This window comes from Buteo buteo, chromosome 4, assembly GCF_964188355.1.
Source record: "Buteo buteo chromosome 4, bButBut1.hap1.1, whole genome shotgun sequence".
Classification (NCBI taxonomy): Eukaryota; Metazoa; Chordata; class Aves; order Accipitriformes; family Accipitridae; genus Buteo; species Buteo buteo.
Genome location: NC_134174.1, coordinates 60,874,368 through 60,898,012, shown reverse-complemented (window position 1 = coordinate 60,898,012; position 23,645 = coordinate 60,874,368). Strand labels below are relative to the sequence as shown.

Here is a 23,645-nt window from a genome sequence, read left to right as displayed (position 1 = left end):
AGTCTGAACCTGTAAAATTTAACTTTTCACACTTTCTTTTTTGGCATTCCCAAGAAGCTTATGACACCTGAAAACTTTAATCCACCATATGCTTCACTTGATTCCTAAATTGCTCTTCAGTTCTCTTTCTCATCCTTCAAAGGGAACCTTGGCTGATAAAGGATGCACCAGGAACATATGGGTTTAGGCCAAAAGGGCTCACACAAGTTGTGACAGATTCACTTCTCTGAGCATTAATCCACTTTAATCCAATTGGATCACATACCAAACTAGCAAAATCCCTGAGACTTTGACAGCACCAGTTCTGTTAATATTTAAAGGTTAACAAATTCAGTAGATCCTGTGCTACTTGTATCTACATTGAGATCTTCGACTGAGAGGCTGTAAAATGAGTTAATGAATATGAATTAAGAGACCACACATTGATAATACTCTGGTTTTTTTCCAATAGGATGTAGAGCCCCAAAATCTTGCATCAGAATGCAAGTGCCATAAGATTATCATGCTTCAATAATCCAGTCATTTCAAGGATATCAAAGTAAGAGAAAGATACAAGAAGATATAAAATGTGCAATTTTGATACAACTTCCTCACTGCTTGAAGAAGCAAAGTGTCCCTAAATCTCTAAATGCCTCATGCAGGCACAGCAAATAAATGATCTGGGGTGGGAGATGACAATCTCTGAGACCCAAGAGGATGGGGGAAAGATGCTGAGAGCTGTAAAAAAAGCTGTCAAGTGTATCATCTTGCTGTAGCGCTCTTCTTGTTAAAGATGCAAGAGCACTTGCAGCTGTTAAATACTGAGAAGGAGAAACAGCTTAACATCCAAGTGTAGTCCTCGGAGGGGATCTTACAGAGCAAAGAGATTTTTAAAAAGCGGATGAAAACTTTAAGGACACCAAAACTAGATGAGATACTAAGAAAAAATACCCAACAAATACAATTCTAAAATATATAAAAAAATATATCTAAACCTATGTATAAAAGCCTTCCTCAAAGGCCGTGAAGGAAGAAATGATGCTTACTCACGTACATGACATTTGTATCCAATTCAATAAACTAATGTTGTGACTGACACTCTCTGCACTCAAATGCAATAGAAAACCAAGGTCTTGACCACCTGCAGTCTTGAAAGATATTAGAGCTCTCAGGAAGAGCAGACGTTAATCTGTGTTCAGGATGACTCCATCCTGGCCATTTCCCTTAGCTTACAATTTTCATGGGCAAGAGTATGCTGATTCATTCCGTGCCCTCCACAGTACAGTATGGTACAGTACATACAGGAAACAGGCTTATCCCAGAAGATGCTGCAGTGACAGACTCAAAATAAATGAAAGGACTTCAGGATGTAATAAAAATAAATGAAAGGACTTCAGGATCAAAGGCATGATGTAAAACGTTAAAACATTTTCTGTCTCAAGGCCATCCATACAAAACCTGTAACGGATTCTGTAATAATAGAAGCAGTCGCTTCGATGAAATTAATTTATTTTGAGAATATCCCTTTTAATCCTCCATGCATTTTTTAGCACAAAAAGTTGGAATTTATCACAACCTCCTTCATAAAACTTAATATTGTACGTCTGGTAATGTGGCTGTTTCAAAAATTCCTCACTGGAAATCCCACACTTGCGAAACCTTGGCAAGACTGTCAGTAAGTGACCTACACAAAGTTTAATAGAAAAATTTTACTGAATATCCTCTGTTTAATGTAAACAAGGCAGGAGGCAAAACAAGGAGTAAATATTTCATATAGTTACACTATTTTACAGGGCACAGAAAGCACTGAGGATCATGGTTTGAAAACCCTATATGATACGCAATATCAGACATGGATTTTCCATGTAGCCCCAAGTCTACTAAATAATCCTTCGATTTTACCTAGCACTTCGGTTTAGTATTTCTTTTAGCAAGACAAATAGCAACAATAAAATGTCATTTGTGAAATTACACAGCAGGTTATGGTAGAAATTACCATGCATTTACAAAGCCATTCCATGATTACTTGTGCCCTGTAAAATCAAGTGCGACAATCTTTACACTAATAGTAGTGTAAGCAAGCTCGGGATTCTGGTCCTTATATATATATATGTATATATATACATAGGCGATGTACAACCAGACTCAAGCTGTGTATCAAGTCACAGCTTTTATATTGCACAGACAAATACATAGTAAGAACATTACACAGACAGGATCTGAATACCAGGAATATTACAGTCATATGAGAAACTAAGGACAAACTTGTTCTACCAGAGCTAGCACATGGCTTATTACAAAATTTTCTATATTGGAGTCTAAATCAAATACATACTATAAATGGAAACAAAGTAAAAAATGTGTCTATTTACACACATGTGCATCAGGATTAATATGTGGTTTGGATCTGCTTTTTGAAATAAAAAATTACTCTAGTATTACCTCTCAAGTATTTCACTCTAATACTAGTGGCCATATTTTCTAAGGTGATAAGCACTTGCATTTCCCACTGACATCTGGAGGATCTGCATATGCTGTGAACTTCAGGCCATATATTTTCTCAGGTGTCCATCTCTGGGTAATAAATAACCACATACAAACACACGCACACAGAAACAAAATGGGCACCTCAATGACATGCATAGATCGGAAAGGTGAAAACATGGACCTGAACTAACTTCTAACTTTTTTTTTTTTTAAAAAAAGTGCATGAAAAATATCACCAAAAAATAATTAAATGAGTTCCATCTCTTAAGGAAGATTAAATCACTTTTACAAAAATAAAGGTCATTGTCATCATGTACGGTAATTAAGGGTTTGTAGGCAGCACTCACAAAAGCAGTTTAGGCTAAAGCAACTTCAGGGATTGCTTCACTTCTATCAGGATGGATCCATGTCTTACAAATTTAACAACTAAATAACATTTGGTTTGCAAGAACATCACCTATGTTGCTGGAGACCGAACAATTAGATCCTGAATTTAAGAGTGCTTATAGTTATATCTACTTATTTTCCTCATGGACAAGCCTGAAAGAATTGTGTTTGCAGCTCGGTAGACTGTTTTGCATTAAAATCCAACAGAGGTTGCAGCAGTCCTTCCAGAAGCTGACTGATACAAGTCTTTACAGTGTAATGAGCTCAGGTATCAGTGAGAACAACAACAACAACAACAAAAGAGGTGATGTTAATGCTTTCATTGAGATCAATCATCTCTTGAATGGCTTTATAAATTGTATTTCTTGGAATGCTCTTGCAAGTTTCGTTTAACATTTCTCCCACTTTCATTTATAGTAGTATTATCACTTCCAGTTTCCACTGAAATTGGGACATTAGAAGTATTCTGGAACATACACTTTAAAAAAAATAAATAATGAAAATAGAAGATTTGAGGAGAAAGTAATTAAGCTCAAGCGAAACCAACAAAGACCCAAATTCAGTAAAGCATCGGCATTTGCGCTCAACAGCTTAACTTTGTTCATGTAAAAGACTGTTGTTTAGGAATAAAATTCTTGAAATTAAGCTTATGTTTAACTGCTTTGCTGAATTGGGACCTTATTTATAACAAATGTATGTATTAAACATTGCTCTGCATAGACGTTTACATGTTCTAAACTATGTGTCAGGTATGTTACATTAACGAAGCTTCTAATATGGACTGACTGCAATACATATCACTAAAAATTATTTGCTACTTTCAGGGTATGTTTCTAAAGTACAAAAGTGAAAAGTGTCATTTTTTTAAACTTTATCCCGCTATGCCACTTTGACCTGAAAACACTTTGGGCCTAAATTCAGAAAAAAAAGGTGAGGAAGTAAAATACGCTTCTGTTTGCCAGATAAATGCAGCGCTTTGCACAAAAGCCTCCCAGTATATGGAGCCAATGAATACAGGTTTTTACCTGCCAAAATGTTTCCCCAGTTCCAGAACTGCTCTCTCCAGCTGAACCTGTACTGGAAGCTTTTACAGCAGGACCTTCCTCACTGTTGTGACAAGAATAAATTTAGTCCATTAATTGTGACACTGTTCTAATTAACCTGCTAACTTAAAAGGCCTCTCAACATCCAGGTTGCATAAATATTAAAAAACAAGACCTCAAAGGCATGGATTCAGAGCAGAATCTGATTCTAAGTACAGTTACGTAAATCCAGAAAAATTCTAGTGACCGAGTAAATTAGTCCATATTTGTGTACGAGCAATCTCATCTGAAATGGGCATTAGCTGTGCAAATAGGATAGTAGGAAAGACAAACAAAGAAATACAATGTAAACACAAGGAGCTAAACTCTACCTTGCCTGCCTATGCTATTACGTTCATAGGAGGGGAAAGAGGTACTACACACCTGTGTGGAGAGCAGGACAGGTCTCTCATCCAAGTCACTCAACTCAGTGTGACTTGAACGTTAAAGCACAGCCACCTGAACCTGCCAGTGCATATGCGGCAGTGAGCAGCAGGAACTGTCTCAAGCGCAGGCTGCCATCACGCTAGAGAAACAGAAGCAAAGCATGCTGAAGTCCGAATGGCCCTCCGCTTGCAATGCAAATGCCTGCCCTGGCTGATACTATTCATATTGAAAAAGATGCACTGAGACATTTCTGCATCCCAGTACTATGAAAAGCAGGCATACATTTTGGTCCTATATATGGTATCAACACTTTAACTGAATTGGCATCAGTCAATCTTTTGCTGGCCACTACTGCTATGGTTAGATAAGCAATAAAAAAAACATTTCTAAAAATGACAGAATGTTTATGCTGCCAATTTTCAAGGCACAAAAGATTCTTAAACCAATTCAGGCTAAATACCAATTTAAAAGAAATTAAAAATACTGTTTCAGGAACAACTACTAATGACCTATAATTAACTTCCCTGTAAAGGTGACATGAGTCAAGCAACTAGAGTTCACATGCAAAAACCTAAAGCAAATCTAGTTACGCAGATGACCTGAAGAGCAATCACTTGGAATGACAGAGACAAACATGCTAAAAACATGTACACTTCAGATATATTTGTTATGGATGTGATGCTGAATCAGGATTGATTCCATTAGTATTGATTTTATACTGATGTATCTCTTGGAGTAATCCATTGGGGAATCAAGCTCAGAGCTGTCTTTAAGATTCACCAAAACAAAAATGATCCCTCATTAATATATCTCACTGTATATGGATTAGTGGATTTTTTTAAGCTCTTCATTCTTAATAATATACATTGCAACTATAGCTGTGATTTCCTTTCATATATCCAACTGAAAAGAAAAAGAATTATGACATGAAAATATTATAAAATTAATTTGCTTTTTAAAAGTAGTATGGTCAAAAAAAGCAAATTGGCATATGTGAACCCCAGAACATAGAAAAGACCCAACTCTATAAACATTGTCATTATAACAGAATAACCAAGGTCTGATGTCTGTGGCTCTTCATGCAGCTTTTGCAGCTCTTCACACAGTGGCTAGAAATGCTATATATTGGTTTCTCCCCAAATGCCTTCAATCATATTCTAGGTCCATTTGAATCCCTCTTTCTTGCAACGTCAACATCTGGTGAAAGTAACTTGTCTTCCAATTCTGCCAAATGTCAACTGACATTTTGCCAGGAGGCACCACCTCTTCCTATCTCAGTGTTGTCAATAGCCTTTTCGACTGAAACAAGCTAGGTGGTTTTACAGCCTGGCTACTCATCAAGGCTGCTTATGGTGTAGATGAGGCATGATACTTCACAAATGCAATTGCTGCCAGCTCTTTGCAGAATTCTTCCAGCACAATCACGCCCTCTAGTAACGTCATGTGGTCAATGCTGAGAAAGAAAAAAAAGCAGCAGGGAATCAGGACTAGCAGGCACAAAAAGCAGCCATGGGTCTTGGACAATATGCAATATATTTACTCACATGGGCCCTTCCGGCTCCAAGCCCAGCAGGCGTTTTCTGACCAGTAGAAGTTTGGGAGTGAAATCTGGGATGCGCTGGATTCTAACCATGAGGTCCCCAACGACCTGTAAAGCACAATGCCATCAACACAAAAAACTAATACCTTTGCAGAGTGCCTGGCAGCAAGCTTGAATGACAGCCTTCAGTGCCCTGGATGCAGACCCACTTCAGCATCCTCACAGGCTCACAAAACAACATGCAGAGTAGCTGCTCTGCCCCAAAAAAGGGTGAGTGGGCGCAGAAAGCAGACATACAAAAGGACAGGAACTCTTGAGCCTTACTAGCTGTTGCCATGAATAGTATTACTTATTTTAATTATGCCAACGATTAATTTGTCTTAGTAAATGTTGATGCAGGCAATTGACCAGTAAATTCCTGGGTTTAGGGAAAGCACAAGGGGAGAGAGTGAAGATTATATTTTGAAATGGGAAGGGCTTCTGGGAAAAAAGGAGCTAAGCCCTCCGTTAGTACTGGGCAAGCATCATTAATAGGCTCCTGACCAGCTTAATAACAGCTGGTGCGTGGGGTAGGCTAGGGATCTCTGACTGAGAAGACTGCAGTGTGACAGGCACCCAGCCAGCACTTCTAGGATGCAGGTCTGGCAGGAAGAGATGGAACCAGAGAGGGAAAGAAAGAGGACTTTCGATAAATCCAGGACTTCATTGTCAAGAACAGCCTTCATCAGAAAAAAAAGAGGATGAGCAGAGATATTATTCCAGGCACAGGATATTCTGGAGTGTCCTTTGCTTGTGTGTGAATCAAAGCCATCTCTTTCCCAGTCAGGTGCAAACCTGTACTCTGCCTGTTCTTACAGCACTACCCGATGTTGCCTGCAAGTGACAATGTGACCTAGTTCACTTTAAAGCAACATCATTGCCAGAGGGGATATTTTGCATCTACACAATGAAACTAAGCAAACAAACAATTTTCAAGACATGCAGAATGAAAATAAATGCTGGGAAATACATTTTCCAATGGTTTTGGTAGAAAATCCAAAATTCTGATTTTCAAATTGAGAGCATAAGTATCTATTTTCAATGAGAAGCCATTTGCCAACTTAAACTACCCAGCAACTACTACCACTACCTACAAAGTTACTAAATATATCACTGCTGTACACCTATATGTAAATATTAACTGTGTGTTTACTCACCCTGACAATAACAGAGAAGAGAGACCTGCATCCAGAAGCTAGGTTTACATAAGGATCCAAAAGGTATTCATGTATATGAGGATGGGGAAACAAGGACAGTTTGGACAACACTGACGTAACTTGTAAATTTACATCATAGGGCTGCAAAAAAAGGAGAACACAGTGCTTAGTTATTTTCATGCTGGCTTCTTTTCATCCAGCCAGTGTTTATTTAACTACTAGAACCTTATATGCAGAGTTATGAATAAATAAAGGTAAAAAGTTAGATTAGAAGACAGGCCCAAAACCTCTGCTTTCCACAACAGAAGAGATGCGAATATAACAGCTAGGTATTAGATGTTATTATCTGTATAATCGCTACAGCCACTTGAAGCTTTTGCACACTTGTTTATTGTAGGAAAGTCCTTCCAGTGAAACATTTCTTCAGCTCAGTAGCTAAACAAATAACATAGAATCAGCCTAGGTTATACATCTGCCTCCTTCTCCTGGATAACTGTAAAGTGTATGAGCTCAGGAAACTCAGACAAATCCATGTTTATGGCTAATATGGTGTTTCTCTTCTACTTTCTTTTTTCTTGGAAAGAACCATTGCAGAAGGCCTGGTCATCTTGTGGCAGCATGTTAAGGGAGACAAGACAGTCCTAGGCTGGGAAAGCAGCATGAAATTCTGAGCTTCTTCTCTACCTTCTTTCTCCAAATCAACCAAATGGGAGAGGCAACACTGTCAGATGCTCTGAGTTGCTAATCAGTCATAAGGAAAAAATAGTACCTAACTTTCTAGGAAACAAATAGTGCCTAGCTTAAAGGATTTTACCATTCCAGTGAGAAATTAATTTCCATAAAACCAAGTATTTTCACCATAGCTTCTTTATGTTCGAAGTACTTTTTTTTCCATCTTTGATTTTCTCATCACAGTGAAAACAAGCTGACATTTTAATTCAGCCCAACATTTGCAAACCAGTGGAATTTCCTTCCATCTATTCAGTGGTGGAACAGACTACATTGACAAGAGATGGACAGACATTCCCTTGGTACATCCCTATGCCAGTCTGAAGATGTTACCAACACCCAAATGGTTTAACTTAACCCTGTTGATTTTACCCGAAGTGGATTACAGGGCCCTCATTCATTTCTTTGACTTATTGGCAGTAACATCTTCAGTGGCATAATCACATCTAGAAGAGGATGATTTCATGGCCTCAAATTATCATCTTTATGCTCTCAAGTTAGCACCCCACTGAAGAATCAGAGAACAGATTCTTCTCTTTTCCAGACTGTAAGATTTGGAAGAATTCAGCTTCAGATTAAGACAGATATATTTAGATATGTCTACATGTCTAAGCTCGCATTAGCCTACTCAACAGAGATCTGACACTTGATACACTTGCCTACACACAAACATCTCGTGCCATCTCAGATGCTCAAGAGTATCTGCTGGTCTCTTGACAGTTCCACAGAGGGTGGATCCTGCAAGATCTGTGTTATAACTGCAAGCTTGTGGAAATATCTTGGGCATCACAAAAATGGCAACAGGTACCTCAGTTCAGGCAACTGAGTAGAGCTTTTAGTCAATACAGTCAAGGAAGCTGAGATGGTGATTCACTTTGCACTAAAAGACACACCTACTTGCTTTTCAGTCTAACAGCTCCAGAGACTACTGGGGCTATTCTGACAAAATTTCCACTGACTACATGTGGACACCTAACTAATATTTAGGTACCTTATTCCTGAATTCATTACTACACACTGTTGCATTGCAAAAGGAGTTGCCTTACAGATCTTTTGAAGTGAAAGCACGTATTTCTCCCAGTAAGTGGCAGTTATTTCTGTACTTGATATTCCAGCAACAGATTCATCCCAATCTTCTAACAAATGAAGCTTTCAGACCCTGGACCAGAGATGTTATAGGTAAAAGAGATCACTACATTTTGAGTTATTGTGGAAAAGTTACTCTGCAGACAGAGACACAAATTCCTTCCATAAATCCATTCCACTGCCTACCTAGCTGAACTGTAGAAGGTCTTTAGAGCTGTCTGAGTCAGTCAATTCATTAGGAAGCTTTGAAGCCATGAGCATTATCTGGTGTTCACATGAAGAGAAAGAGACAAAGTAGTAACACGTGCTGCATTGTTCAGACAGATTGCTGTTGTGATTTGAACTAATTGAGAGCATTAAGGAAAGCTGCTTCTTCACACAGAGCTTTTATTTCTGTCCATGTCAGCAGACTTAGTAAGGCAGCCTTATATCAGACAACATCCTAAAAAATTTCTCTGTAACTAAAAAGGTTAAAACCAGCAAAATTTGCAGTTCAGGAAATTCTTACAAAATTCTTAGGAAACGGTCAGTTCCACAGAAATGTATAATATTAACAGGAGGAAGAAGGTACTGTCAGATGAGCAGATGAGGTACTGGATCTGAAAAGCCTTGAAACAAGTTACTTGTGTGCCTCAGCTGTCTTCTGTCAGAAACTAGGTTAATGATACCTACCATCTCTGCAAAGTTTTCTGATATCTACTAATAAAAACTGGTAAAAACACAAGAACTACCTATAGTATTGTGACAAAGCAAAAAAGACATTGAACACAATCTGTAAGTAGTACTGTGTCCCCACTAAAGGCTTTTCAACATTTTTCACTTTGTCTGGACATTAGCACCAATTATGTCAAATTTGGCATTGACAGGACCCAGGTTTTGTTGTTTTGGGGTTTGTTTTTTTTTCCTATGTGATTTATGTGTTTCACTATGAATAACCCCTAGGAATTTCAGTTTGTTTTTTAGGGCAGGGTTTTGGTACGATATAATAAGAATTTACCCCTTCTGTCTGACTCCAGCAGTTAATTTTAATTCTTCTGGAGTCAAGAACCATTTTTGACACCACAGATCGTAACACCTTGCTTGACTAACCCAAACGTGTGTCATGCTGACAGGTAGTATATCAACATGGACACTGTGCTTCCATGCCAGATGTTACTTTTGTTGTAATTGTACGTATCTGACACTCAGGTGTTTCTCAGGGAATATAACTTGGGTTCTTCACTTTCTTAAATATATTTGTCATTGGTCAGACAAGGCTTTCATATGCATGAGGCTTGTTTTTCCAAAGAGCTGATGATGCCCAGTTTTCTTCATGACTCTAATCTATAACCGTTTCAGCTAGTGAAGTCTGCAGATTGTGTTTACTGGAGGCAAGACCCTGAGAATACACAATACAGCAATAAAAGTATTTGGCTTTCTTTGCTGACTTCTGAATTACAGAAGTTGGTACTCTTAAACTTCTTTCTCCCCTGAACACTCACAAAGCTGACCTAGAGGCTACTACTGGCTTCCTGACATGTTTCCTATGCATTTATGGGTTCAAATGGCTCTTGTCCTGCTCATGACCAGGAAATCTGGCACTACCACAGCTAACTGTTTATTCTGTAGATAGGTCCATGTGCAAAACAGAAAAGAATTGTACACAATTCTGAAACTGGTACTACTGCATCTGTAGCAACTCCAGCTGGTATTACAGGGAAGGTAATACTGACTTTCAGGGCTCGTTTTCACTGGCAAGAAAAGTTATCTTCTTGATCTAAAGCAGCAACATTGACTTAACTAACTTAAGTCCAGAGTTTAGAGAAGGCAAAGAAAAATTAAGTTTTCACACAGGGCAACCTCCTTTTCATCTCCCTGAGCCTTCACTTCACTTCTCCCCAGAAAGGCTAGGTCATGCAGGCTGGCTAAATACAGAAACAAACAGACAACAGGAAAATTCACTTTCTTTAAATTTCTTTGTACTAATCTGGGTCTGACATGTCACATCTCCTTTTCAGAACAAGGAGTCAGTCAGATTATATCTCACTTGTTTGCCCTTGGCAGCTATACTTTTATTAGTTGAAAATAATCAAACAGGGAAAAAAACCTACTTTACATTGCAGATGGAAAAGGATACCTTCTAGAAACTTTCCATGCACTGATAACATTTTTTTCTAACTGTGAAAAAATGGGGGAAATGTTAGCAGTGATACACTAAGTTCTTTTCATCTTACACAGTGACACTAACTGCTTCAAGAACACAACTTCAGATTGAAGTTCACACTGAAATGTGGCAGAAGGGAGCTGTACAGTATTTTATTTACTGAAAGATGTACATGCTTTTTAAGTGTAAATACTAGAAAATGAAAACAGAATCAGTGATGCTGGTAGTGAAGGATTCCTAAGATACTATCTTACCCTCTTCTTTTACTTAAGGGATATTCTTGTCTTACTCATTAATTTAAATTATATTTCTAGTCAAGAAAACATTTGGTACACAAAAAAAGTGGGTAACAAAGATAAGAGTGCTTTTATTCTCTACTTTTGTTAATTTGAGAATGCTGATCACTATAACATCCCGCAATCTACAGAGACCTGCACCAAGGACATGGGACATTACACAATAATATGATGCTATAACAGACATCTGAGTGATGGGAATCCATGGGACCGTGGAGATGGGCGCTTTAGTAGTGATGAAAGTATCAGAAATGGAATTCATAACCTGCTTTTCCTTACCTGATCAAGAATCCTGCCCATTCTTTCAAACAGGACTTTCAAGAAGTGTCCTTCAAAAAATGATGCTTCTAAATTGCACTTTTCCAAAGATCTGGGAGATCCAGGCCACTCCCACCGTAAGCAGATGACACAATAATCCCGGAACTAGAAAAAAGTAGTGAGGAAAACAGATTCAAACCTCTATGGAAGCCATTTCTTTGCTTTTAATAGTCCATATGCCTTAAAACCATAATCTGTAGCTACATGAAAAAGCTAAGCCTCAAAAGAACAGTCATTCTAAAATAAACATGATCAGTTCTATGTAGGGACCTCATTTTCTTCTTGACAGTCATGCTATTAGGGTAGTTTCAAAGACACAAGTGGAGAACAGAGCTTCCAAAAAGCAGACAGGGCCAAAACACAAAGCAAAGCCAACACTACACATCCTGATCAGGGTTCTTCAGACCAGGAATTGCATTCATATACATTCTTGTTGTCAGTACATTACCACACATTCACTGTATTATGTGTAGCTTATCTTCCTATCCAATCTATATTGCTCCCTAATTCCCAGTACAGGAAAGACACATGTATATGCAGGAGATACAACTGAAAAAAGTAATTCAGGGCTTCCTCTTCCCTCTCTTTGTTTCCTGTCACCAGTAACAGTCTTTCTCAACCCCTGCCTCTGCCTCTGACTTGCTGTGGGCTGCCTGATGTCTCACTTTCAAGGAACTATACCTTGAAAGGAGTGAAGGTTATAGCAGTGAAAAAAAGGAACACTGCAATAAACAGAAGCAAAAGAGAGACAAAACAGACTCAGAAATTCTTCACTGCATGTAGCTTACCTACTTGTGTAGGCTTCCAGGAATAGAAATATGGAAGCAGAACAGCTATTCAGATGTAATAACAGCAATAGGCAGGGCTATTCTTAGGGGGGAAATATTTTAAGAGTAGCCGTATCATTGTCAGGAAGTGACAGAAACCAATTCTGTTCTCTAATAACTCTCACAATACTCTTTTTCCCAAGGCATGAAAGAAATACAAAGATGATATGTGTTTTCGGGCATCCAAGAATAGAACATAGGGGAATTTTACATCAACCTTTGTTTCCTTAGTATCTATTTTCTATTCCCTTTCTTTTCAGGATAGACTACAGATAAACCAATATAATAAATACAGAAATCCAAGCTTCCCATCTTAAACTGCTGATATCATAATTCAGAGGTTATGGAATTTTTGAAGTACCTACTAAATATAGCTCTCTCAGCTACTCTACTCCTTTGCATAAAATTCTCTATTCTAGAAGAGGCACAGGGCTTCAATAAGAAAGCTGCAAATGATCAGTGATTGTCCTCTGACCAAGGAAACTTTAGATTATGTTTGTACAAACAAGTCTCACATTTATTTCAAAACAGTAAATCATAAAGCTTACCCTACCTACCAAAACTCCCAACTTCAAACCTGAATGCCTTAGGCCGCGCATTCCCTGTGATGAGCCTTTATTTTTAAAGTCCCAGATTGCATAACTCCTATGCAGCATTTTAATTTCCCTTTAGTCCTTTCAAACAGCTTGGCAGGCAATTCTCCAAGAGAATGCAGATAAATGCAAAAGCAAATTAAGAATCTATCTGCAGTTCGGATCTTCTCTCAGTGTGTTTGTTGTATGAATATTAATGCATTTAATGTCATCCCTTATTCCCACTAGAGTAATACAAGGTGGATTCACCATCAAAAGATCTCCAAAGGTTAAGTTTTCATTAGAAAATATAAATTTAATTTTCCCATTTTCCACTACCAAAAGATGCATTTAGTAGAACTATTTATAGAACCATTTGTATATTCTCATAAGCAATTCAAATTCTCAAGGACTAAGGAAGACTTCACTGACTTACTTGTCTGTGGGCATCTCTGAGGTAAGTATCATAACCTGTACCCTCCACATGGTATGATGACTTAGCTTCATCAGGTACAAGACAGAGAAAACTAAAGAGAAAAAAAGTACATTAATGAATATCTATAATCCACAGAGCACCAGATCAATACTTTCTCATCGTCTGTAACAGTGTACACTATACTGAATTGTCTGGCCAATTAATTCACAGATTCTACCATAACTTTATGTGAAGAACTAAGAATACAAAATCTATTTAAGCACATCTATTTTAACTACTGTTCATAATAGCAAGATATATACTTCAGAACTTTTGTATCTAGCACTAGAGGTAAAAAACTCAGTGGAAGCATTTTCTGAGAATTAGCAGACAGACTGGAGATGAAAAGGTATAGTCATAACCAGGTCAAGTATTTGCTAAAGGTCAGACTCCATCTCACTAGAGCATATCGAAAATTTACTGAGGAATAAATGAGCCAAAAGAGAAGAAGAATTACAGTTAAAAACCTTCTTAACCTACTGCATAGGCAGTTTTATTTACCATAGTTTGTTGTGGTAAAAAAAATGAACATCTAAGAACATACAGGAATATTTGCATATAAATGCCGCAGTTACAAATATCATTGCCTTTGCCCAGGTATGTAGTGCAAATACTATATGTCCTTATTACTTCACCAATATCTGACCTAAAAAGCATAAGGAAATTCTGAATCTTATTAGAGAGAACTGTCTTTAAAAAACAAATATGAAACCCTAAAACTTCTGGGCAGCAAAACAGAAGTCAGTCTTCAGACCCTGTTCCCAAATTTCAGCTTTCTCCACACCCCAAGAACTGCTGGAGGATCCTGTAAGATTTATATGCAGAAATATGTAGTAGCTGACTTTTCGTATAGAGTTATCTTATCTGAAAAAATACAAATTTGCAAAACACTGCAAATCCTGAAAACATTTCTACTCGCTGATGAAGATTACATGAGGTGAATTTAGGAGAGTGTTCTTTGCATCTTTGCTCCAAACCATGTCCACCATAAACTATATATAGCAGTACTGGGGGAAAGAGGGCAAGAAGTGACTATGGCATTCTACGCTGACTGTCCTTGGGCTGTTTGCTTCCTTTGGCTAACACCTTTGATTATTTCTGGGTAAGTAGATAGGTCAGCACTGAAATACCAGCGCTGCTTTGCTACTGTGTATTAACAGAGCAAACAGCATTTGTCCTAATACTAGTTGCTAAGAGAATTACCATCACTAAGTTGCTTAGAGCAGAGCCTGTCCTCTTTGTGACATCCAATTTGCAGTATGTCTAACATGCACAAAGGTATGTTACAGGTGACAGAGGTGCCTCTTGATTTTCAGGGAACAGAAGGTTATCTCTAGCATGGCAATTATTTACTTTTATACATTTGTTTAAGGAACTTGGAAGTTTGAGGGTTTTTTTCCCCCTAAAATGTTTATGGCAAGACTCCCCACACTTCTCCAGGAAGGTCAAGTCCTGTAACAGCAGTTTAAGTATAGCAAGTATTTTTTGAGAAAAGAAAGTTTTATAATCAATGAGGCTTTCATCCTTAATTCTGAGTACTCAACTGGACTATTAGCTTTAAAGTTCTTCTGTTTTTCTCATTTATGTTGAATTATTTTTACTTATTGTAGGCTCTAATCTTTCAGGAATAACTTTCTGATAAAATGCCACATAATTTCCTTCTGTGAAATCATTTTACCAGCTGGCACAGAATAACATTCATTACGGGGTACATTTAATTTGCACAGTATGTGCAGACACCCACACATTCAGAGATTTCTTTAAGTGTTTGTTTCAACTTACCTATTTACAATTTTATGAACTTCAGTCTTCCCATCATTTTTTGGATGTTCTGGACTGACAGGTGGAGAAGCACTGAGCCACTCTTGAGTTGACAATGTGTTATCTGGAGACAGATCAGTAAATAATGGATCTTCCTCTAGGTCTCTGTGAGATTATATTAGACAAAAACATAATCATTCACAGAATGTCATGGAAGGCAGGAAACTCTCTGGGTAAAGAAGCATGCTTTCTATTTTTCTTCTCTGAACAACTAGGATGTTTTCCAGAACATTATCATATGCATATCTTTTTACCTAATTAATATGCAGAAATACCAACCTTTACAAATGTCCAACATAACTTCTTGATCTGAACAACAGAGTACACATCTTTGACTCGTACAAAATCACTGCATTAAATCATTTAAACTCTACCCACATTTTTTACATGAGAGAAGAGTTATACTCCAGCAAATTATAAGACTATTTTAGATGACTCAGAAATATCTAAATTAAGATACCTAAAATAGCTGGTGTGACTAGTCCTTACCTCTCCATCAGTAAAAAAAGGAGTTACAAGAGTTACATAGGGTATTTAAAAGGATTTTACGTAAAGTGGCCCAGAAAAGTTCTTCCATCAAAAAATGATTCAAGAACATAAATGTAAGCAAGACACCTAAGTGCGTGACTTCAAGAATAATCTCACTGAAAACAATACAAATATACATAGACTTAAGCTAGGTAGATGCATAAGTAAATTGATATATGAAGACCTTTGAGTGCCTATTGTTCTGGAAAGAGGCTATTGGTAATTTTAGCTTTTCTGTTACTGTTCTAAAAATTTCCGTAAGTTGCTGATATAATAATTTCTGCATCACTTTATGGATATGGATTAATACATACAGCACTCAAAGTGTTATCTTTGCTCACTTTTTTTTCAATTACTGAAAAAAAACCCTGTTTTGCTCTAAAAATAAGGATCCAAGTTAGCTGTTGTGAAAACTTCCCTTAAAAAAGACACTTACACTGCTCCTGCAATCTGTCCATTCTCTACCACATCTTTATCTTCTTGACAGAAAGGCTTATATTCCATATAGTTTCTTTCTTCTAAATTTCTCAGAACCAAATTATAGAGAATGTGCTCATTGGGTTTTTGCAAAAGGTGCTCAAACATTCGTAAAGTCATTATGCTGATCTGTAACATAAAAAGTAAGAATTCAATAAACTGATGCACCGCTGCCTTATGCTTTTTGTCCTACATCTGGTCTGTACATCCTAGAACATTGCGATCACTTATTTACATTATGGAAGGAAGCAAAAATCATAAGAAAAATTAGGAAATTGTTATGCTGAATGTGGTATAAACATGGGTGAAGAGTTCACACACATTGGAAAATCAGTATGTGGATGTATTTTGTCGCTGTAAAACAAAAACTGTTGTAAAATCTGCCAAAATAACAATACAAAGAACATCCAGGCAACTTACAACTTAGCTTTCCGTATTACAATCAGATCCATGCTGGAAGACGGTTATCATTGTGCAAGTGACACATAGAATAGGACTTAAAAGTTAATAATAAATACACAGAATAAAACAAAGTAATCCTGGGATATTGTGACTAGAATATAGGCTAAGATTTTTACATGGAAATATTATGTAGGCTTTTAAAAGGAGACTGACTTTAAGCAATGCAGAGACAGTTTTTAAAGACAGCTTTAAAGAGCTTAGCTTTGCAAAGATCAACTAATTTATACAGATAACTCATTCTGACAGCGTGTGCAGGTAAGCATCCTGAAAAAAATGGGTATGTGAAGGCACAGATCTGTATTTCAGGCAAGCTTCGTTTTTATTTGAAAAGTAGAGGGTGGAGGTTGTTTCACAGGGAAAAATGAAACAAGCAGCTCCTGAGGAGGGATTTCACTGAAGTAAGTCATTTTAACAATGTTTACTGTGTGATAAGTGCTTGAAGTTATTGTATCAACTTTTAATTGGCATTGTGTATATTCTCTGACCACACTTACGTTATATAAAAAATAATAAGTTTTTAACTATACCTTATGTGATAACATGACAGAATTGACACAACATGGAGAATAACAGCGATGCAACATATAACAAAGCATGAATTAAAATGCAATTACAGAAACAGATTTTGCCCTATCTTACAGATGAGCAAGCCTAACTAGATATGCATAGGGGGCAAGCAAATTTAGCAAAGAATCTTTATTAATGGGAACAATGTGCTAGCTGGAGAAAAGAGATTGACTGTCATTTTCTAAAGGGAATTTGTAGGGCTGGCAGTCAGAACTCTTTTCCTTGGCAAAAAAAGTTAGCTGACACAAATATGAAAAAACCTCACAATGGCATTTTTACAGACTCTATGCAAGACAGAACTGGCCAGAAGACATTATTATATCATTATCACTTCTCACCTCATCAGAAATATGATCACAGTGTTCAATTAACCTGTGTCGCAATGGATGTCTGTTGATATCTGTCAAAGTTTCTGGCTCTCTGTGTTCTCCAAGTATAAAATAAACTACTTCCTGTAGCAGGACATCTGAAGTCACTTGACGAACAATGCGATGCAATAGTGCAGTTGATGTGAGGATTCCAATCTCTGAACTGAACAAAAAATTTCATGTCAGATATGTAGTGCATTTCACCTGAAAAAAAAAAATCAGCTTGATTCAGATTCTGTTCTGCTGTGTCTTGTAGGATGCTACTCACGTTTGCATCAGCTGGGGTTCCATAACATCAATGAAAAATCGTTCCCGCACAGCTTTTGCCATAGCAACAGCAGCAGTCTGAAACAAAAGTACAAAATGGTATGTCTCAAACTTAAAAGCTACGAAACAACTGGAACTACTTATTTGCTGAATATACTTGTATCATCTGTAAACATTCCAAACCTTTTGTGCTTCTTTGATGAGTTGATCACAGTAGTCAAACCATGAAAGAAACGAAATCAATGCTCTTTTCCCTGGAAAAGCAGATGCATCTTCTTTGTGGCTATAGGAATCCAAACTAGGGAACACAGGGAAAAATACTTATTTAGTCTACAAGTAATTGAAGAATCTTGGACTTCATTCTTATTGAACTTAACAGAGTAATTAATGATCTACTTGCAATGAAGTGAACATTAAAATAGCTTTTCTGCCAGTCTCTACTAATCTGGCAGTGCTATCATTACACGTTTTCAGTGGCATGCTAAAGGATATAAAGTACGTACAGCAGAACTCTGTTTGGTTAAGTATTTCTTGAGTCAGAAGGGAAAACTGATCACCTAGTCTGTTCTCCCAGGAAACACAGACCACAGAAACTGAATCAATAACTCCTGTAGTCAGAGAACCATAAAATGAAGGCAATTGTTCCTCTCTACTCTGTAAGCAACCTCAATCAAGTCCACCAAAACCACACAGTGTATACCTGAACTAGATTGTATCTTCCAGAAAAAACCACGTCTCTCAATTTAAAGGCTCTAAGGAATAACAAATTCACCATTTTTTTTGGTAAAGCAGTCCAATAATTATTTATCTCACTAGTCAAAGTTGTGTGGTTTTCCCTTCTAACTTCAAACTCCAACCACCAGAAATTTTGGTAGGTATTTTGCAAATACCTACTTTTTGTCTCAGTACTAATGGATCACGAGCAATTCATAATAATGAAAGCAGTGTGGGGAAGAGAAATGTTTTGAGAATCTAACATGCAAGCAGTTAGGATAACAGGCATGTGTCTTTTGCTTCATGCTGATGAGTTATGCAGTAACTCTTTCCTTCTTCTTTTTTTACCGCAAAAGTTTTGCAACAACAGCCTGTTATCAAAAACACCCTTCCTGCCCCCTGCAGCAGCTTACAGTGCTCACTGTATACAGTGAAAAGTTTGTTTCCTAAATCCTTGACGTTTGAACAAGAAAATAATCTGTACCTGATACTACAGCTACATCACCACAAACTGCTAATGTAATTCAGTGGAAAAACTTGCCCCCCAAGGAATCTCTGCAAGGGACTGGCAGACAAACCTGGCCCCATGTCAGAAATCATGCGTACACTGGACGCCTGAAGTCGTACCGCTATGCTCCAGCTGGTATCTCAGCCCTGCTCTTGATACTTTAGCATGGGGGTGTGAATATTTTACACATCTTATCTACCTATAGAAAATTAGTTTCAGGGAGGGGTGTAAAATCACCTTGGGTATTAAATACAAAAATAAAATTCTTACCCCCAGTTAATTGCCTCCACTGTTTCAATGTCTAAGGGATCCAGTGACTGAGGCAGGGCTTTGTAGAGGGTGGCCAGCCTGTCTGTCAACAATTCACATAAACAAGTGCTTTGAGTCAGGCACTTGGCAGCTGCTGGTTCTGGCAAACTCACCAAAAGCATAAGGCCTTCACAGGCCTTCACTGCTATCCGGCCGTCCTGGCAGAAGGGCATGGAAGAATTAATCAGAGGGTGAATGAAGCTCACTCGAAATCAAGAAGCAAACATCTCCCAAATAAAACCTCTTCATTCCCCCACAGTGAGTGAATGAATTTATTTTTGTTGGCTTTTCAGTCATTAAAACTTAATTCTAGTGAATTTGGATGATACAAAATAAAGAATCTCACCTGAAACCATGTCAAATACTAAGAATGCAACTGCAACCTTCAGGTTGACAGAACTAGAGCTGTAGGTCAGCTTAAGATCAAGATATTACACAATGTAAACTATTATTTAACAATAATAAGGTACATCAGTAGATTTGGTTTTCTGCTCTCAACACTGCTGTAGCAATTACAAGCTTACCCAACCCTCCTCTACGTTTTTTGAAAGAATCTGAATATGAATTTGAGGATGGAGCTGGGTAAGACATACAGCAGTTGTTTTTAAAAGAAATCAAACCTCTAGAGATAGCCCAGTGCCTTTACAAAAAAAAGTGGGTTTGGTTAAGTCAGTACAATTGAAAGTCATTTTTTAAATATTCTCTTGCAGTGTATTTAATCTAATGATTATCCTACATAGCTTGTCTGTGAAACATGCAACATCCTATACAAATCACTCAAAACCCACTTACATTACCATCAACAAACTCAATATTAATTTTCTAAAAGAATATTTTTACTTTAATCTGAATTGGCAAAGAAAATTGCCAATTTACAAAAACTGCCTGCAAAACAAACCTTGTTTTACTTTTTATTTTTAAAATACTGCGTGTACATACATGTGTATTCACTCTCTCTGCCCACTTCACACAGCATCCAGACTATTTCATTTGATCACATTAAACAGAACAAAAAAACCAACTCACGGGACTTTTAGTGAGGTTTAGTAGAGAATTCACTAAATTATAGTCTTGATTTGGACAAACAGTGGAGGACTCGGGTGATGATGTGACATTTAGTTCATCCAGACTGAAAGACAGATCATCTGCCTGTTGCGGGAGGTCATCTTCCTTCTCCATTTGCTCCGCTCCAGCAGCACTATGTATTTCTTCAGGCTGTCCCGTGTCTGTTGTCAAAGAGTCTTGGCCTTTTAGCATGTCTTCTGTGATTACGCTTACTGATCCTTTTGAAGCCATTGCTTTTAACTTACTCTGCAAAGCATTTTTTGGAATTACACAGTTGAAATTACTGTTCATCCTGAAGCAGAAATTCACTAAACGCAAATTTTTTACATCAGCATTTTAAGTAGTCCTCTACAAGGCTGGACACAGTAACCATGTAGAATGTAATGGCTTGCAGGAGCTTGGCAGCTTTTAAACCTGTAACATTTTTTAATTTGCTTAAATTTCTCTTAAGCCCTGTACCATTTTGCTTCAAGGATGAATGTGCCATTTACAAAGAGATGTCAACTTTTTCTCTCCACCACTGAAAGCACATATTCACTTCATTTGCCCACTATTTGATAGAAGTTTTTCATTTACCTTATTACTGCACCTTTAGACCTTAGCACATGCTATAAAACATCCCTTTCTAGATCAAGGCCTCAAATTCGTCTAATGTCTGAAACACTATTTCCTGTTGGAGTCATACAATTAAACTCAATCTAAACTTCGTGAGACTTTATCTTCAACAGGAAATGGAAAAACACGTCTTTTGTGACAGCAGAGTACTCTCAAGTTGTGTTTCTCATGAAGAAAAAGTTGAGTAGATTGAATGGAGAGAAGATATTGGAAGTTAGCATCGGGCACTGGATACTGTAACAGATCACAGAGAAACTTCTCGGAAGCTACAAAGCATCTCTACTTAGCCTGAAAGAAAGCAACCCATCTGTCTTCCCATAAATCTGTCTCCAGCACATAAGAAGACATTTAAATTTGTGCTCTGTGATACCAAGAAGAAACTCACAGCAAGGCAAGAATTTAGTGTTCTTCTGGCACAAGCACAGGTGAATAATACTTTAGTAGAACCATAAATTAGACTTCAGCACAAGACATTTTTTCAAGTGAGTACAGTAGTGAGATTATAAATCCAAATGGTTCCCCTTCTCTATGATAACACCAAAATTATTACAAGTATATCTCAAGCATTAATAATTTAAAAGAGTAACCATTTGGGGTTAATGGCGTTTAGTACATACAAACCAGCAGGGACTAACTACATGACAGTCTCAGGCAGCAAACTAGAGAACTGCTGTGAATGCTTGCTTGATTGATGTGCATTCAGTGTGGAGAATTTGTACTGAATGTTGTGATACACTCATATAACCAATTCCCTGGAGAGGCAACCCAGTGGTAAAAGCAGCACACTGCATGCTATAAAATAAATATGATTTTTGACTACAGTAGAAAAATTACTCCTTCAACATATGTTGGTTTTTTTTTTTACAGTGTGAAATGTGTAAGGCTGCAAAGCAACCCAAATGTGTCTGTCTGAACCATGCCTGTCTATCCCTAAATCTTCTAAAGTCTTCCAGTATCCTTTCATATATTTTATCAATACACAGGAATACCTGAATCACAACGATGAGCCTTGCACATAAAGCAGAACTAAAGGCTGGAACTGCATTTCAGTCCTGGATTATACACTGTTGCTGGCATCAGTCAAGTAGCAGGCAGGGCTGCCAAAGAGAAAAGCTACTTTTTTCAAAAATTAGATAATATTTTGTAAAATACTTATTTTATCTTACACCGGCCTATTACCTCATGTCTGGACTCTTCTGTCATTTGAAAGGACATAGTTTGTTTAGCTAAGGCATCAAGGAGAAGACCTAAAATATATAAATGTATAAATGCCCCTAGAAATTTGTCCATAGCTCATCACTGTCACATTGGCAGGTGACACAAAGCAGCCTGCACATTGAACAACACACGGGCAGAATTTTTGCATGTATTTAAGCTTCCTATTGTCTAATCATGCAATTCTGCAGCTTAGCTGCTCACCTGCCTCCTGTAAAGGTGCAAAACAGGATCCTGAATGACCTAATAGAAAAGGTTTCATAAAACACATATTCAATACTTTCTAGGCAAAGTACTCCTCTAAGTGAATTCAGCATCAGCAGAGAGCAGACAATATAAAAATACATTTTTATGGTTTTGTGATATGTAATTATCAGAGTTTCAAAATCTGTGGTGGATGATGCCATGTCTAAGTTCAGACAGATTTAAAAAGAGTTCTGTGAAAAAATCAAGTGATATCACAGCTAATGACAATCTCTACTTAATTCATGGTGAGATATATAAAGCTGGTAATTTGTAGTAATGAAAGTAGAAATGAATAGTGAAACTATTGTTCATTTTATAAAATGAAGGTACAACTTTTTAATGGACACTATATTAGAACTTGTTTAAGGTCTCAAGAGCAGAAACTGAAACACAGAGAATCAAGTGCCCCTTTGCATGGAACAATCAGTTGCAATGAGTATCTTGCATAAGATGGGATGAGATGAGATGAGATGGGGTAACTAAGGAATAAACAAATAAGGAAAAACATGAGGTAACAAGTTTAGCATAAAATAATGACTGAGATAGACCTGGTAAGTCAAACATTCCTATGTAAGTTCTTTCTCTCTACACAAGAACACGAAAAACTCACTTTAGAAAAGAATAAATTAAAGACAAAATAAAATCAGTATATGGATTTTAAAGATTTAAAAAAGTAGAATGCAGTTCTTCCAGTTCTTACTTCTGCAACAAAAGTAACTTGCCCAAGAGATACAGGTATGCCACATAGCCTTATTGGTTAAGCAATATAGGTGAAAGATTTTAGTAAAATATAAACACCATTCTATCAACAAACTATTTGATATAGACTCATACAGAGGAAACCCTACGTTTGTACATAATCAGATTTTTATGTTCATAAAATACTGTAGAATCTGAGCAGGAAAAATCAAAGAAGGAAGCAAAACTAACAGTTACAGACAGACTGCTTTGGAGAGATGTATCTGCATTTTAGTTTATA

General features: G+C 37.3%; 1 protein-coding gene across 1 annotated transcript in view; it reads right to left on the bottom strand.

The window, feature by feature from the left end:
* Positions 1–1,673: 1,673 nt before the first annotated feature.
* FHIP2A (FHF complex subunit HOOK interacting protein 2A) overlaps positions 1,674–23,645 on the bottom strand; it is a 36,165-nt gene continuing 14,193 nt past the window's right edge. The window contains exons 6-17 of the mRNA XM_075026457.1: positions 20,552–20,836; positions 19,487–19,683; positions 18,178–18,292; positions 17,996–18,072; positions 17,698–17,890; positions 16,290–16,459; positions 15,287–15,430; positions 13,466–13,556; positions 11,592–11,735; positions 7,059–7,199; positions 5,867–5,970; positions 1,674–5,775 (exon numbers count right to left, since the gene is read on the bottom strand). Coding sequence (XP_074882558.1) covers positions 5,670–5,775; positions 5,867–5,970; positions 7,059–7,199; positions 11,592–11,735; positions 13,466–13,556; positions 15,287–15,430; positions 16,290–16,459; positions 17,698–17,890; positions 17,996–18,072; positions 18,178–18,292; positions 19,487–19,683; positions 20,552–20,836 — 1,767 coding nt within the window. The 3' untranslated portion in view covers positions 1,674–5,669. The remainder of the gene's footprint in view (positions 5,776–5,866; positions 5,971–7,058; positions 7,200–11,591; positions 11,736–13,465; positions 13,557–15,286; positions 15,431–16,289; positions 16,460–17,697; positions 17,891–17,995; positions 18,073–18,177; positions 18,293–19,486; positions 19,684–20,551; positions 20,837–23,645) is intronic.